Source organism: Pyrus communis, chromosome 7 (assembly GCF_963583255.1).
Source record: "Pyrus communis chromosome 7, drPyrComm1.1, whole genome shotgun sequence".
NCBI lineage: Eukaryota > Viridiplantae > Streptophyta > Magnoliopsida > Rosales > Rosaceae > Pyrus > Pyrus communis.
In genome coordinates, this window is record NC_084809.1 from 23,353,924 (window position 1) to 23,370,399 (window position 16,476).

The 16,476-nt window shown below is 37.7% G+C and overlaps 2 protein-coding genes across 3 annotated transcripts; one reads left to right on the forward strand and one right to left on the reverse strand.

Annotated features, from left to right (window-relative positions):
* Positions 1-1,176: 1,176 nt before the first annotated feature.
* LOC137740301 (T-complex protein 1 subunit theta-like) lies at positions 1,177-8,065 on the forward strand. Its single transcript, XM_068480162.1, has 13 exons — positions 1,177-1,411; positions 1,525-1,787; positions 1,870-2,016; positions 2,162-2,323; positions 4,045-4,122; positions 4,626-4,759; positions 4,931-5,003; positions 5,100-5,177; positions 5,291-5,413; positions 5,583-5,677; positions 6,111-6,320; positions 7,379-7,436; positions 7,761-8,065. The coding sequence occupies exons 1-13, from the start codon at positions 1,276-1,278 to the stop codon at positions 7,827-7,829; spliced, it is 1,626 nt and encodes a 541-aa protein (XP_068336263.1). The 5' UTR covers positions 1,177-1,275; the 3' UTR covers positions 7,830-8,065.
* Positions 8,066-10,937: 2,872 nt separating this feature from the next.
* LOC137739567 (large ribosomal subunit protein uL5) lies at positions 10,938-13,131 on the reverse strand. 2 transcript variants are annotated; one of them, XM_068479186.1, is made up of 5 exons: positions 12,993-13,131; positions 12,784-12,891; positions 12,619-12,661; positions 11,731-11,926; positions 10,938-11,307 (listed from the first exon to the last, which is right to left on the reverse strand). In XM_068479186.1, the coding sequence occupies exons 1-5, from the start codon at positions 12,993-12,995 to the stop codon at positions 11,106-11,108; spliced, it is 552 nt and encodes a 183-aa protein (XP_068335287.1). In that variant the 5' UTR covers positions 12,996-13,131; the 3' UTR covers positions 10,938-11,105. The 2 variants fall into 2 exon arrangements, with proteins under 2 accessions (XP_068335287.1, XP_068335286.1); XM_068479185.1 differs by lacking the exon at positions 12,993-13,131 and having other exon boundaries at positions 12,784-12,897.
* Between the last annotated feature and the right edge of the window lie 3,345 nt (positions 13,132-16,476).

Genomic DNA, 16,476 nt, shown 5'->3' on the forward strand with positions numbered 1-16,476 from the left:
TGGTTCGGGATGACATACCGAAATTTTCGGGAATTTTGGTTTGGGATCGGGATTTTTTCGGTTTGGTTTGGGATTTTTGGGATTTTTTTCCAGCCCTAGTTAGACCATCTCCAAAGGAAATATCAAATTACAAGAGTCAAATTACAATTGATGAGAGATGTGGCAATCTGAAGTCTTATGTCAAATTTTGTAACTCTTCAATTGAATTGTCAAATGTTATTTTATTATTTAAATAGTGCTTTAAATGGTTGTAATTATTAAAAAATGTTGAAATAAAATTTTCATTGATTGAAATGTTAGTGGAAAAGAGAAAAAGATCATCTCTAGATCTTTTCCACCAAGACCACCTGATCAAGTGATCCGGGCCTTTGAAATTTCATCCAACAGTCCACCTGTTTTGATCCCTTAAATGATTTAATAATTTTTGGTTGTTGGATAAAATTTTAAAGGCATGGATCACTTGATATGGTGGTCTTGGTAGAAGAGATCTGGAGAGGGTCTCTTTTCGTGGAAAAGAGACCCACTATTAAAATAAATTAAAAATAAATTTGAGATGTCAAATTTGACTCAAAATCACAAAGCCTTCAAATGTAGTCAGCAAATAACACTTCAGTTTGAGAGATTTTGATGTTAAATATGCACAGTGACATTCCATCTAGGATTTTGACATCTCCTTTGAAAATGTTCTTAATATCCTGCTTGTGTAAGCTATCCAAAAGTTGACTTGCTGAAAGGAGCTTTTAATTTTGTGCTTGAATCCTAACGAAATTAAGATTAAACCCTTGTAGTAAAGTCTTTTAGGATTAAAGCCCAAGATTGGAAGTTTTGTCAGCTCTTTATTAATATTCTCCTCGTGTAAGCTATTCAAAAAGTTGATTTGCTGACGAAACTTTTAATATTGGATTTGAATCCTCATGAACATTATTATAAGAGTTTAAATTCTATATCTTTTATTACCAGGATTATGTATGAATTCCGTGTCACTATAGAACTATTTATCCAATTACAAAAAGTTGTTTTAAATGACCTGGCAAACGATCAATCCATTGGATTAGTTGGAGGATGCAGATTTCATTTTGGGCAAACAAATGCAAATGGCATAACTGCAGAGGAGCCGCATCCTTAGAAAACAAAAGGAGCTCCGCGCTCATAGAACATAACTTCAGTTGCAGAGTAAGGTTTTGGCAAGTTAGGCATTTCTAGGGTTAGGGTTTTGCAGAATCTGTGACAAAGAAAGAGTAGCAGAAGAAGAAGAAGAAGAAAAAGGAGTCCAGAATGCAGCCCTATGGAATACAATCGATGTTGAAGGAGGGCCACAAGCACCTCTCCGGTTTGGACGAGGCGGTAGTGAAGAACATCGATGCCTGCAAGCAACTCTCCACCATCACTAGAACTTCTCTGGGTCCCAATGGTATGCCCTTTTCTTACTCTACTGACTACAAATCAGAGTCCCTTTTGGTGGATCCGGTACTTACAAGTAGAATTTTTTATTTTTGAAATTTTTTTGATTTTTTCACTAATCAGGTATGAATAAGATGGTAATCAATCACTTGGACAAGCTATTTGTGACGAATGATGCCGCCACGATTGTGAACGAACTGGAGGTTCAGCATCCTGCTGCCAAGATTTTGGTTTTGGCAGGCAGGGCTCAGCAGGAAGAAATCGGCGATGGTGCTAATCTCACCATTTCTTTTGCCGGAGAGCTCCTTCAAAACGCAGAGGAGCTTATAAGGATGGGCCTGCACCCAAGTGAGATAATTAGTGGATACAATAAAGCCATCAAAAAGGTTTGTCAATCCCCTTTCCGATTTTTATCGGTTATCAGAATTCTTAAGTTCTGAGTTTTGTTCGATTTTTTTAATATTTCAGACGATTGAAATCTTAGATGAATTGGTTGAGGAAGGTTCCGATATCATGGATGTGCGCAACAAAGAACAAGTGGTTTCTAGAATGAGAGCTGCTGTTGCCAGCAAGCAATTCGGCCAAGAAGATATCTTGTCCTCACTTGTTGCCGATGTAATTGCTACTTGTTTCCCCTTGTGTGTTATTGGTTAATTTCAATTGTCAGCTACTCGGCTATTTCGAAGCCGAGGGAAGAAGAATAGTATGTCACTGTTTGTTAGCATGTTCTAATGGTAAACATTTTTATTGGATGATATAGGCATGTATACAAGTATGCCCCAAGAACCCAGCAAACTTCAATGTCGATAATGTCCGTGTTGCGAAGATTGCAGGAGGAGGTTTGCATAATTGTGCAGTAGTACGAGGTATGGTGTTGAAAACTGATGCTGTTGGGAGTATAAAGAGAATGGAGAAGGCCAAGGTTAGTAATCTTTTACACATATGCTTTTGAACTTTTGCATAAAATATACATGCTCTACCCTTATATGATGAGTTTTATTTCTCATGGTCTATTAAAAACTGTCTGATTTACTCTTTTGTTACTTTGAGTTGTCCTTTTAGCACCATTTTGGGAGTTTTCACTATACATTAACTCTGGATTTTGATATAAAGGCACAAATTATTGGTATTGTGAGGACAGTATACTGAGAATCTCATTTCAAATTTGGAGCAACTAGTAAATGATGGACGAAACAGACCAAACATCATTGAAACCTTCAGCATGAAATATTGGGTATAGGGAAGAAGAAACTCAATGATTATAAGAAAATGAGCATGATATTATACCTTTTCGTTCATTGAAACTTTCAGCATGAAATATTGGGTATAGGGAAGAAGAAACTCAATGATTATAAGAAAATGAGCATGATATTATACCTTTTCGTTATCATAAATGTCCTTAAGGTAGTTTGTGTGGGCCAAAGTCAGTTTCCTAAATGGAATTGCTGTTTGCTTGTGTTAGTCAGTATGGTTGAATGATATTTTTGAAAAATCTATGGAAATGGTAGGTTTGTTGAATGATTATGATGTAAAATCGATGATAATTGTTCAAAGCAAATACCAGTTAGAATAAGTAAGCTGTTGGTCTGGTGTGAACTTGCAATGCCCTCTTCCCTATTTTTCATACTTCAAACCTTTGGAGCCAGGAAAAATGTTGGCCTGGTTTGTTGGGTACCAGAGAAAATGGTGTTCTTTTAGTTTTAATTGTGATGATTAGGGCTTCTGATTTCATGTTAGTACCTTGATAACACTATCTTTTTGCATATTGCATTCAATAATATGCTATGCTCAAGGTCTGCGGCAGCCTTCTTGTCGTAACATGTAGTTCTTCATGTATTGAAGTTCAGAGAGTTCACCACACAATGACTATTTTGGAATTTAGTTTTCTATAAATTCACATGAGTTCTGTTGAACATTACAAATGTTGAGATTGTTTTCTTGGAATCCTTTTGTGATGTTGGTGCTGATTTTCACAAACTTGATGTACCAGTGGTTTCCTTCTTGTATCTGGATAATTATGTCACAATGAGCCAAAGCTGTTTAATCTAGGATAAAAAACTGAACATAAAATAAGTTGATGGACAGTCACTTATGGTTTTCTCAAACTTAATACAGGTTTAGGGTTTTTTATTATGTGGTAAATTGGTACTTTGATACGCCAGCTTATATCTATAATGTTTAAATTTACCCAAGGGGTGCACTATAGAGATATCGACAACGGTATCTTTTATTTATTTTTGTCAATTTCATTTGTTTTTGTTATGTAGCTGATATTTTAGCACATATTTCCATGATTTGTGCTTCATGGATTGTACATATATCTGCTAACAGTGTGCTGCATCTTTTGTTTCTAGATTGTTAAATTATTAAACTAGAATTGGTTTCTTAGGCTAGTAACATGAGTGTGTGTTTGACATGCTGATATGAATACTATTATTAACTTTATAGTCCTTTGGTGCCATTTAACTTTTGAATCTTCTTCTATTGTAGTTTATAATTCTTTCTGCTTAATCATTTCTGTTTTCCATATTGTTATCCAATTGCTATCTTTTATTATAAACGCCCTTTGACCTTTACGTGGTCTAAATATATGTTTGAAAGGTTCAAGTTTCTTAGCTTGTGTATTCTGTTAAACCTTTTCAGGTTGCTGTGTTTGCTGGTGGAGTTGATACCTCTGCAACTGAGACTAAAGGAACTGTTCTAATTCATACCGCTGACCAGGTAATTTTTGAAGAGGAAGGTGTTTTCTGGGTTGTAGCTGTTAGTGAGAGAAGTCTTTTATGTTGTATATAGCAGGAGAATAGTCATGACTATCTAGTGATCACTGCTTCTCCCTGTGTGTGTGTTGTGTGTGTGTGTTTGTTCTTCTGGAGGAGTGGGAGATTGTAGTTATATTTAGCAAAAGATCAAATTTTCTCTTTATGTTGCAACCAAATTTTTTTTTCTTATACACAAGTGATTCCATAAAGGTCAGATTTGGTGGCAGTTTCTTGAATAGTTAGTGTCTATGTGCAACTCGTTAAGATCTTCATATGCATATGGATACTCTTTTCTTGAAGTGGTCCTTGGTATTGCTTTTTAGTCTCCCCTTGTTTATTTTTTGGTTAAAGGGCTGTACATAGTAATTGAGCCCAGCCTTTCGTCTTCCATTGTTTGCTAAGTTGGGTTTAATGTGGTTGATATGTCATTAACTATGATAAGTATTTTCTTGGTCATTTATGTAGCTTGAAAATTATGCAAAAACTGAAGAAGCTAAAATTGAGGAGCTCGTTAAAGCAGTTGCAGATTCAGGTGCCAAAGTAATTGTCAGTGGAGCTGCAGTTGGAGAGATGGCACTACATTTCTGTGAGCGGTACAAGTAAGTAGCAACATCTTGTCATATTTTTGTTATTTTCCACCCTTGTAGCACAAACTGACACGTGTGTGTGTAAAATCAGATAGACCCTTCAATACCCATCTTAAGGTTTTCAATCTCTTAAGAGATCTTTGAGCTCTTGTTCTGTTTTAACTTGTTAGTTCTTGATTCCAGGCTCATGGTGCTGAAAATCAGTTCAAAATTTGAATTGAGACGATTTTGCCGTACAACTGGTGCTGTTGCCATGGTAATCTTACAAGAATCTGATATCTTATGAGAACCTTATCGAATGTTTCTTAATTATGAGAATCTTACAAAAATACCCTTTGTATTTTTGCAACAGTTGAAGCTTAGCCAACCTAACCCAGATGATCTGGGATATGCCGACTCTGTTGCAGTTGAGGAAATTGCCGGTGTTAGGGTATGCTGAAAAAATGTTTCCTCATCCTCAGACCTAGTGTTGTCTCTAAATTATCTTGTTCTAGGCTATTTTCTTTTTCATCTTCTTGATATATCCAACGATTTTTTATGTAGGTCACTGTTGTGAAGAATGAAGAAGGTGGAAACTCAGTAGCTACTGTGGTTCTACGGGCAAGTACTGATAGTATATTAGATGACCTTGAAAGAGCGGTTGATGATGGAGTGAACACTTACAAGGTAATTTATGTGGAGCATTAAGAGTTTTCTATGTTGTTTGACTGGCTTTGTTTTACCTGTGCAATCACTGGATGCGTATTGTTCTCTGGAACTCTTGAAGTAGTTCTTTATTCAGGTGTCCAAACCATTGAAAGTAATCTTTCGCTTTCCTAATGCATTTCATTATCAGGCTATGTGCAAGGATAGCCGTATTGTTCCTGGAGCTGCAGCTACTGAAATTGAGTTAGCTAGAAGGGTGAAGGAATTCTCTTTTAAAGAAACAGGGTAAATTGTCTCTATTTTTGAATTATTAAAGTTCAACTGAATTACATAATACACATGGAGATTTCTGCTTGGTTCTTTGAAAACTTTTAGGTACAGTCAGACAAAAATGATCAGCAATAATAATGATATGAGGTGGAATTAGCTATTAAGATTCTGTTTAGAAGGCTGGCGTCATGCCATATAAGATATTCTATTGAAAAGGAAAATTGACTCGCAGCAAAAGCAAAAACAAAAGTAAAAAACATATATCATGTATGTTCTGGTCCAAAAATGGTGTGGTTTAGAAATATTCTGAATTTCGATATGATTCATTAGAGTTGTTTCAGGTTGATCTGCAATGTGGAATTTGTCCTATGCATGTAATGTTGCCCAACAGCATAAAACTGAATCTGGTGGTAAGAAAAATAACTCACTAAAGATACTGACTTTGCAGATTGGATCAGTATGCTATAGCAAAGTTTGCCGAAAGTTTTGAGATGGTGCCTAAAACTCTGGCTGAGAATGCTGGGCAGAATGCAATGGAGATCATATCTTCTCTCTATGCTGAACATGCATCAGGAAATACGAAAGCTGGCATTGACTTAGAGGAAGGCCGTTGCAAAGATGTGTCAACTATTAATGTTTGGGACCTCCACATAACTAAGTAAACGTTCTTTCTCTTGTTTCAAGTCCCTTTTTTTTTTGAATGTTTTCATATCATTTTACCTTGCTACAAGTTGCAACTGTGATGCCGATGCAATATTGATCCTGAAGATTAAGTTTTGTGCATTAGGTCTAGAATTAGTCTGTAGCGGACAGTTTTATTCCTATGCACTTTTTGGTGGTTTCGGTAACCAATGAGTTCCTGCTGTGCCTGTAGTTTTTCATCAGTCTGGTTCATTTATTCTTGTGTTGATTTTTTTATATAAACATACGATTTTGCTTTTAGGGTTGGGATAATTTGGTGAATTTTGAAGTTGCAATGTTGATAATAGGCATCTAGGCAGTTTGTCTACGTTTGTAATATTTCTTTTAGTCCATGATTGAGGTGATTTTAAAAAATAAATAAACAAAAAGCCTAATGGTTATGTCAAGGCCCCAGATATTTCGGGGTTTTCCCCTTCATTATTTCGTTTGCATATATCGATGTCGCCACATTTTAAAACTTACAGTTAGTTTTGTTTTCAAGAAATGGTTCATGAGGATAATGCAGTGACAATGCCAACCTTTTTAAAACCCTGTGTCTATTTATGGGGATGGACTCTTATGTTTTTCATTGTTAAAACAATTTGTAGGGTTTTGCATAAGTGAGTTTTGTTATGGTAACTGATGTATAATACTCTGAAATATCTCAAGGAAATACTTGGCTCTTTACATGTAAGGAGCTATTCCTGCTTACAAATCAATAACAGTAATATGACATTTTCTATTTCCTTCTTATTCCTAATGAACAAGTTGTCCTTGTAATGAGGAATGACTCCTTACATGTAGGCCAAGCGTTGTTCATATCTCCAATTCATATACAATGGATATTTAGTTATTTGTAGATGGTTATGTTGTTTGAATTATTGGAATCAATCTTTTTTTATTGAACCACTAAGATTTTCAGGAAACTTTTGCCCAATTTTATTTTTCTTTATACGCGATATTAGGCCTCCATATTTTGTCGTAGGATTTTTTTTTTTTCCTTTGGCCTGACCTTTTTTGGGATGTTTGTTACAGGTTCTTTGCTCTCAAATATGCTGCAGATGCTGCCTGCACTGTCCTCAGAGTAGATCAAGTAAGTAAATTAGTAACTATTGGTCAATGCTTTTTTTTACTCGCTAACTGAATCCGTTCAGGGAACTCAAAGACTGAGTGCATCGGGTTTAAAGAAATGTCCGAGTTAGGATGAATTAGTGCAGGGTTTATGACTTTCAAATGTATCATTACTGATATATCTTCTGCTAAGGAAGCCGACCTCATCACAACTTTTGCATATAACCTAGGGATTGCTTTCAAATATTTCTCTCTTTATGATTAACCTTAATAGATATAAATAAATCAGTAAGATTAAAAAAGACGATAGCTGATATTTTTTTACAATGCCTTGACCGTGTTGCAGATTATAATGGCAAAACCAGCAGGTGGCCCAAGTAGGAGAGATCAGCCTGCAGGGATGGATGAGGATTAACATGTTCAATGCCACAACTATCTTGCTTGTATTTTAGGATATGAGGACGGAGAGTTGTAGAAGCGTGTTTGATTTTCTCGATTTTTTATCATGGCTGGTCCACGAGTTTTTGTGTTCTTGGCCAGTCCTCGAGGTTGTGTTGAAGGCTTTTGTTTTCGTATGTGCCCTTGCTAGACACTAGTCGATTGGAATTTATATAAATTTTCCATCAATGATTGCAGCTTATGTGTCTTCAATTCATTGTTTCCTTGAGCTTTTGTTCAATGATGCTTCCCTCGTGCTGTTTTCGTCTTTGTGTTTGCTTGCCATTTACCCTTTAGCTGTTAAAATGATCATTTAGTCCTCTTTGTTTCTCAAAGTTGCTGTAATTCTGGTGTCTGTTTGTCCGAGTGTCTTCTTTGTTATATTCTTGTGAGATGAGTTTTTCTAGCCAAAAACTTGGGACAATTTTTTTTTCATGGAAACAAAAGTATATGTACTACTAGGCCTACGTGGTACGCAGGCTGAATAATTAATAAGCTAACTACATCCTTCGGTTGATGCGGGGCGTGCCAACTTGACGGTCGAACTCGGCCGGGGAGTAAAATGTGCTGATGTTGCGTTGAGCATGTTGCTGATTTCTTGATCTCGCTATTGCGGCTGAGGAAGGAACAGGTCTCGGCCTTTAGGTTCTAGAGCCTAAAGACAAAGCTGCTAGTCTTGCAAAGTTCACGGATCGTCGATGTCGGGTTCGGTCACTATGATTATATTCGTAAGAGAATAAGCATGCCAAATCGGCACCAAACTATACGGATACAAGTACTCAAAAGAGATGTATGTCTTGATGGTGAATGTCGTTCGGTCGTCAGAATGCTGAATTTTAAAACTTGTGAATATATAATCATAAACAACTCGGCGTTCAATGTGATAATCTGTAACACCTCACTTCGCCAAGAAGGCTAATAAGATGACCTTTGCCAAAAAGAACTCAAAAATCCCTCTTGGCCGAGACTTGGATAGGTAATGAGTCAGTGAAGGCTAATGAGTTGGCCTCGATGCAGTGCTGTTTATCCAAATTGAAGGTGCTCAGGGGTCGACTGATTCTACGACAACAGTGTTGTTTATCCAACTGAAGATATCATCGATTGCTTTCACAGTGCTGTTTATCCAAACTGAAGATATGTTGGCCAAAAAGAAAATAAAAATCTCAAGAAATTTGAGAGGTTTCGCGTAGAGCGAGAGTTTGCGCAGGGCAGTTTGTGTGTTGAATTGGAGGGCTTAGAATGATGAACCCCCATCTTATTTATAGCAGCCAATCTCGTCATGGCCGAACCAGAACTATACTCGGATTAGGATTCCTCATCCTAATCAAACCAAATCTCAGCCAATCCTTCCTCCAGCCAATCCTTCCTCCATTAGGACTTTGAACCAACCTCTTTATTCGACCATGTTCACTTCTCAAACCTCAGCATCCTCATTCCATTGAGACTCCTTATTATACTAGGATTTGGCTCACCCCATCAATCCTCCTTATACTAGAACTCGGCCAATCCTAACCAAGCAGCCCATAATTATTCTAGAAACATACTGCGGCCCGAGAACCACTCCTAACTTAGCCCACACCAATATTTTGGGCCCAAACAGTATCCTACATATTATTCGATTCAGTTGATCTAATAAACTGGTTATTGGTACAAATAACATAAAGAAATGTAACCAACGTTTATTGGAAAAAACAACCCCAAAGATTTGGGACCAAAAACGGTTAGCGGTGACCATTGAATAAGTTTCTTCAGCTTGAGATGGGTTTGTATTTGCACCATCACCAATTTCAAATAAAGTATTTTCTACGGTAGCACCATGAATAGCGCACAACAGAGCAGAGCCTAACACCCCAGCAACTCCCATCATATGAAATGGGTTCAATGTCCAATTATGAAACCCCTGAAAAAAGAGGATGAATCAAAATATAGCTACTACACCAAAACTGGGTGCAAAGAACCAACTAGGAAAAAGGGAATAGTAATTTATTTATTCCTAATTTATTCCTATAGAACATCTAGGAACAAGAAGATTAAATCGAATATATCAACATATTCCCGCAAAGATCCAATTTCATCTCTATTGAATTTTAATATCAGAATAGTGGATATAATTATGATGCAATGGGTTAGGTCCACTTACTTTTTATTTTGTTGATTTCTAATCGATTTAATTGGAATCATGGAAAAGTAATATTTGAAGATTTAACGAGACGACTTATCCTTACATTCAGTATAATACTTATAATAATTATATTATTTATTTAATAATAGCAAATTTATAACCATACTATAATTAATTATAATGTTATAATTATAATGTTTGGGAAATTCAACAAGGCCATGTTTTGAAAACCTTGGAATTTGTCACCCGCAAGAAGTGGCTGGTTCGTGATTGAACTAGGGTCGATCCAACTAACCGGCTCAACGGAGATAAATGTTGGTTATTAGAACAACACGTAACACTTGAATTTGATTTACTTCATTCTGAAATGCTTGAGTGCATCAACTCAAGAAAACGTCGGAGGTTAGGGCAGTCTGCATCTCTCTTTGCACAAGGCCTGCTTCAATTCAAATCGCAGCGATATGCACGTCTTATCTTAGGTATCCATTGATGCGATCAAAGAGGCGAATGGTCTTACGGGAGATACAATCTACGCTGGCAAGAAGCTTATCATTCCATGAACACATATCTCGTCCCTGTCATGTTTTAGAAACTGGTTTCCAGAAATGTTAGACATGCAAACGCCGTCTGTCGTATGTCTCCCTTCACATCCTCTGGAATTTTGTTGGTGTAGGCTAGTTTCGGACTTCGCAGACAATTTTATCAGAAATCTTTATCCTATGAATTCTCTGGATTCAGTTTCTTCTGTTTGTTTCATTACCTGTTGTACCCAATAGGACTTGGTTGTACCTATGTATCCTTGATTTCTAAGGAGACAATCGTTTTAAACACGAACCGCAATGTTACACTCCGAGTCACAACGTGATTTCATGTCCGAAAAATATAGGGCACAACAGAAACCAAGATTAACCGCATCATTCATGCTGTGAGGTTTCAATTCTCCCTTGTGTTGCGACAAGTATGAATCAAAGAAACCGAAATTCCAGGCAACTCAAGCTCTAATGATATAAACTTCCTAAAGCTTTATAAGTCAAAAAACAAATTAACATACTTCGGTCCAAACGCCAACTCGAGCTTTGCAAAACTGAAAATTAACAGAAGCCGGTCATAGAGACTGATCAAATTAAGGGTTTACGAAGCTGAGAGCTGCTGCGACTTGTTCAGAATCACTCCCTCATACTTGACCTGGAACCATTTCATGGCATCATCCTTTGTGACCCTGTGCTGGATCCCGACGCGAGACTTGCACCTGCGACGTCGACCCACACGGTAACCCGGACGCTCCAGAACAACGTAAAAGTCCATTCCATAGATACCTGTAGAAGGATCGTACCTGAAAGAAAATAAATAAAGAGGAATGAGGAAACAAGGGACTGAATAAGAACGAAAAGTCAACATATCATGATAGTAACATCCCACTGGATAAATGAAACAGGAAAAGCACCAAAGAGTCCACAATACTGGGCAACGATAACTAATAAGTTAAATGGGATGTCTTGAAAACAAACATCAAATTCACCCAAAGTTTCTATCAGTGATTTCAATATTGGTGGAAATATCGATATGCAAATTTATGAAAATTTTGATGGTTATATCAATATCGGTTGCCTTTGACGAAAATTATGAAATTTTGCAATTAGGAAAAAAGTACTTTCAAATTACATTAACTTGTAGTAAGATAATAAAGGGACCAATGACTCAGATTTAAAAGAGTAAATAAATGGAGGAACAAGTATAGTGGAATAAAGCGGCTTACTTGATTCCCAAATCAATGTGCTCCTGGATTCCAAATCCAAAACAACCAGTGTCACTGAAGTTCCTTCGTAGCAACTCATATTCCTTGACCTTCAAACCGCTCTCCAAAAGTTGCATCGCCTTGTCACCCCTGACAGTGACGTAACATGCAATCTTCTCATTACGCCTGATGCCAAAGGATCGAACAGTGTACCTCGCTGATATAGCAAATTAGAAAATCACATATGTATATGGTATGAAATAGATGAAAATATACAACAAATAATCAGAAACCAAATGAACAATTACTATCCAATATGTTGAAGAAAACGAAAACTAAAAAAATTCATACATTCAAAATACAAAGTTCCATAAAGCAAAAAAGGGAAGAGGCTGGTCTATAAGCAAAAATATTTTGTACCAGGCAAATTTAACCAGACTTACGTCAAACCGCTGTACGCCTTAACAACTAAGTAATTAGCCAATACCTTAAACACATCCAACTAGAAGGGCAAAAAGCACAGAAACAGAACGAAGTCCACACTCAATTCAACTTTCGGCCTTTTGAAGCATTGTAGACAAAATTGCTCAACTGCTGAAGCAATCAAAAAGCAAAAATATAGACATACTGATTTAACACAGAGGATAACATCATACGCAAAAACTATCCCACGAATCCACAATACAGATAAAATTAGAAAACTCATACTGCACTCAAAGTCAATTTCGATTCCGAAAACACGTCAAAAAACCAGTAGTCAACAGAGTGAAACAGAAAGATTCTCCATATCTAAATAATGAGAAACCCCAATCCCAGAACCCATGAAAAGCATACAAATTTCTAGCTGCAGACAGATGAAACGATGCAAAACTGAATTACCAATAAAATTCAAACGGGTAAAAAAATTACCTTTGGAGAAAACGGGTGTTTGGCCACTGAGTTGCTCCAACACCTTCAAACGAAAAAAAAAAAAAAAACAAAAAAAAATTATAACAGTACATATACATTCATATACTATGAGTAAGTAGTACAGGGTTTGTGTGGGATGGGTGGTGAGGTTAGCAATAGGGGTACCTTGGCGGCTCTCGTGAGTCGATCTCCGCTCTCACCGACTGAGATGTTGAGGACCAGCTTCTGGACCTTGATCTCCCTCATAGGGTTCGCTAACTTTTTCTCTTCAGCCTGCATTTCCACACCCCACAAAAACCAACTCACGATTACCAAACTTGATTAACACCCAACTGTAACATTGAAAACGATGAGAGAGAGAGAGAGAGAGAGACCATTTGGGATTCGCGGGTAGCAGCCGCAGGAGGGTTCTGGGATGAAGAGTGAGAGAGAGGCAAGACCAGGGGATGCAGTCTTGCTAGAGCTAGGGTTTTTGATGGGAGTGTATTTTTTTTTGGATAAATATCAATTTCTTATCATAAGTTTCGTGATTTTTAACATTTGGTATATGAATTTTTTTTCGTTTCAAAGTTATATTTAAAGTGTTAATTTTGGGACAATCTCATATATCTGTTAAGTTTTCCGTTAGAACTTCTGTTAATTGATGATGTGGCTCCCACGTAGACAATTAGTAGGCGCCACGTGTCAATATGGACCCACTTTGTGCAAAATATATTTTGTATTAATTTTAGGGTTACAATCTCTTTTACAATTTGATCCTTTGATTCTATCTTCATAAGGTGTAGATTTGTAAATGAGTTGTTGATCCAAAAGGTCGTCGGGGCTTAGTCTAGGGATGAACAGTAGTGCATATTTGTTGATGTTGTTGATCCAAATGGCCGTCGGGCTTGATCTTAGGATGAACGATGATGAACGGATCTTCAAGGGCTTTCTAGCTTGGTCTTGATGAACAGTTGTGTGGATTTCTTCAAGGGCCGCTGGGCTTGATCTTGATGAACAAGGATGAACGGATCTTCAAGGGCTTTCGGGGCTTGATCTTGATGAACAATTGTGTGGATTTCTTCGAGGACTTGACGAAGAACAAAAAGAGTTTTCTTGATCCTTCGGGATTCTTGGGAATTTGGGAGGTTGGATGCTTGAAAGCTTTTAGAGTTTTAAAGTTTCAAGGATTTGGAGAATTCTCTTCCAATTTGGGAATAGAGAAATGTATATGTCAATTCCTCCTTGATCCCTTGATGGAGAAGCTTATTTATAGACTTTGAGAATGAATCACCACCATCCTTTTTTTTTTTTTGTGAAGTAAGTGGATGATGTAAGTGAAATGAGTGGAGGTTGTAGATGAAGTAAGTGTATGATGTAGAAGAAATGAATGGATGTTGTAATTTTAATGCATTGGTCAACATTTATTTTACCGAAATTTCGATGTCTACAAATGCCCCCACTTCAAGGCAGGTCGTATACATGTGCTTGTCATGTGTAGGAGATGCGTTTTGAAGTCCCTTAATGTAGATGTCGATCCAAGGGCCTTTAAGGCTTGATCCTGAAATGGACTGGAAATTTCTTCAATGGCCGGCTTGATCTTGAATTGGGCTAGAAGTTTTCTTCAAGTGCCGTTGAGGCTTGTTCTTGAATTTTGTTTGAAATTTCTTCAAGGGCCATCGATGTTTGATCTTGAATGAGATTGGACCACAACGAGCTTCATGTGGTAGATGATCTTTGGCTTTGGTAGTGGATGAATCGGCACGTATTTTGTTGCGCTTGTTAACATTCCACAGCTTTGATCTTGAACTGGGTTGGAGGATATTCTGGTTTCCTCCAATTGTTGACTTTCCATAGGCTTATTCTTGAACTGCGTTGGGGGTTTCTTCTGCTAGACTGGCACCAAATGTCTGAATTTACTCCTTTTATGTGGAGCTGAATTTGATTCAAGGGTAGTGGACACTTGATTTAGAAACTTGTGATTTCTTTAATAGCCATCGAGGCTTCTCGAGCTCTTCGATTAGAGCAACGATGTCGAGCTTGGATTTGACTTAGACTCATCTGTTTGGATTATGTGGTTCTGCAAAGAAGGGCATCGTGCTATAATGATTTGTTACAGCTCATAATGCTGCATTCTTCTCTGCTTGTTTCTTTTGCATAGCAGAAATGGTGCGCAACCTTTTGCATTTAAATGATCCTTCAGAGCATCACTTTTCAGCTACTCATCCATGCTTGGTAACTTCAGTGTAAAGAGCCAACATCATATCAACTGTCCTTGGAGTATTCGCTGAGGAAATTTGAAACCTACCAACAACTGAAGACTAGCACTCGAGAGCAATGCTAGGTAAACAACTAGGCAAAGGTTCCAGGCAATCAATTTCAGATCGGAAGTTTGATTTCAGGTTCCGACTGATTGCTTTCTTTCTCCTTGTCTTGCAAGCAAGAGCAAGGGCAAAGGAAAAGACAGGGAAAAAACATGATATGAGATACATTTGCTTTCGACCTTAATGATATGAGATACTTTCGCTTCTGAAGAAGTAACGGATGAATCAACACATGTATTTGTTGCGCTTGTTTCCACATGCTTCGATGTATCATTTTTTGCTTGCCTTATCTGTTCTCCAGGCATCTGATATTTTCTCTGGAAGTACATCAGCAGTTGACGATGAGTCGATGCTAGGTAAGCAATTAGGGAAGGGGTTCCAGGCAGTTGGGTTTCTGACGGGAAGCTTGATTCCTAGTGCCGACTGATCGCTTTCTTTCTCTTTGTCCTGCAAGGAAGAACAAGAACAAAGAAAAGGATAGGGAGAAGGCATGCTATGAGATACTCTTGCTTTCGACCCTGATCATATGAGATACTTTTGCTCCGATGTGACTTGGTTAAAGAGGTGTTTTAAGGGGGGAAGAAAACTGAGTATGTTGAGAGGTTTGGTTGTAGATGCATTCTTGGCAAGGAAGAAAAGTCAGGCGTTTTGGAAGTGTGTCTTGCCATGGAGGAAGAAGGTCGACATATATGATTTTCCAATAGCAGGTAGTGGTGCGGGTGCGGCCTTATCACCTATGCTTGTCGGCAAAATTGTGGTAGTTGGAATAATGAACTTCACGTGTTTTCAACTTTGTCAGAGATCTTTAACAAAGTTGCACGTGTTATTCGACAAGCTGAGGTCGCGTCTGAAAAGTGTTGATAGATTTTTTGCAGGAAAATCCGGGTGGCTGCGTTGAATCTCCTTTTATAGAGGTATCGATCACATCCAACATGCACACTTTGAAGATTGCCCGTTCGTGAAAATTGTCTTTGGTGTATTTATGAGATTTTACTCCATCCAACCATTTTCTTTTATCATTTTTTTTTTTAGAAAATGGCCCACCCGTCTAACATTTGTTTAGATTTGAGTCTTGGGAGCGATACAGGCGCACTACATCAGGGTAATATATGACGTTTATCCTTCTTATCTTCGAATGACCCTCTTACAGTTGAAGACTCCGTGATGAGGGATGCAGTAGTACTAATAATGGGTGATGTCCAAAAAAAAAAAAAAAAAAGGGCCTCGTGGATTGGCTCTGTTGGGTTCCTTGATAGGCTTCCTCGTAGTATTGCATTCTTCTCTGTATGCGGACCCTTTTTTACTTGGTTCTCTGGAGATCATTGTTTGCACAGTCACCTCACCATTATTTGCACAGTAATCGCACTTCAAATGCTTCTCTGGGTTCTTCTACATATGCATATACATATATATATATATATATATGTACATATATGGGATCGCATCATCACTGCACAACCATTGCACAGCCACTGCATTGCTTGCTGCCTTGCACCGTCACTGCACAATCGTCCGTGTGTTACTTACTGAAAGTTCCCCCACAGTACTTTCATGT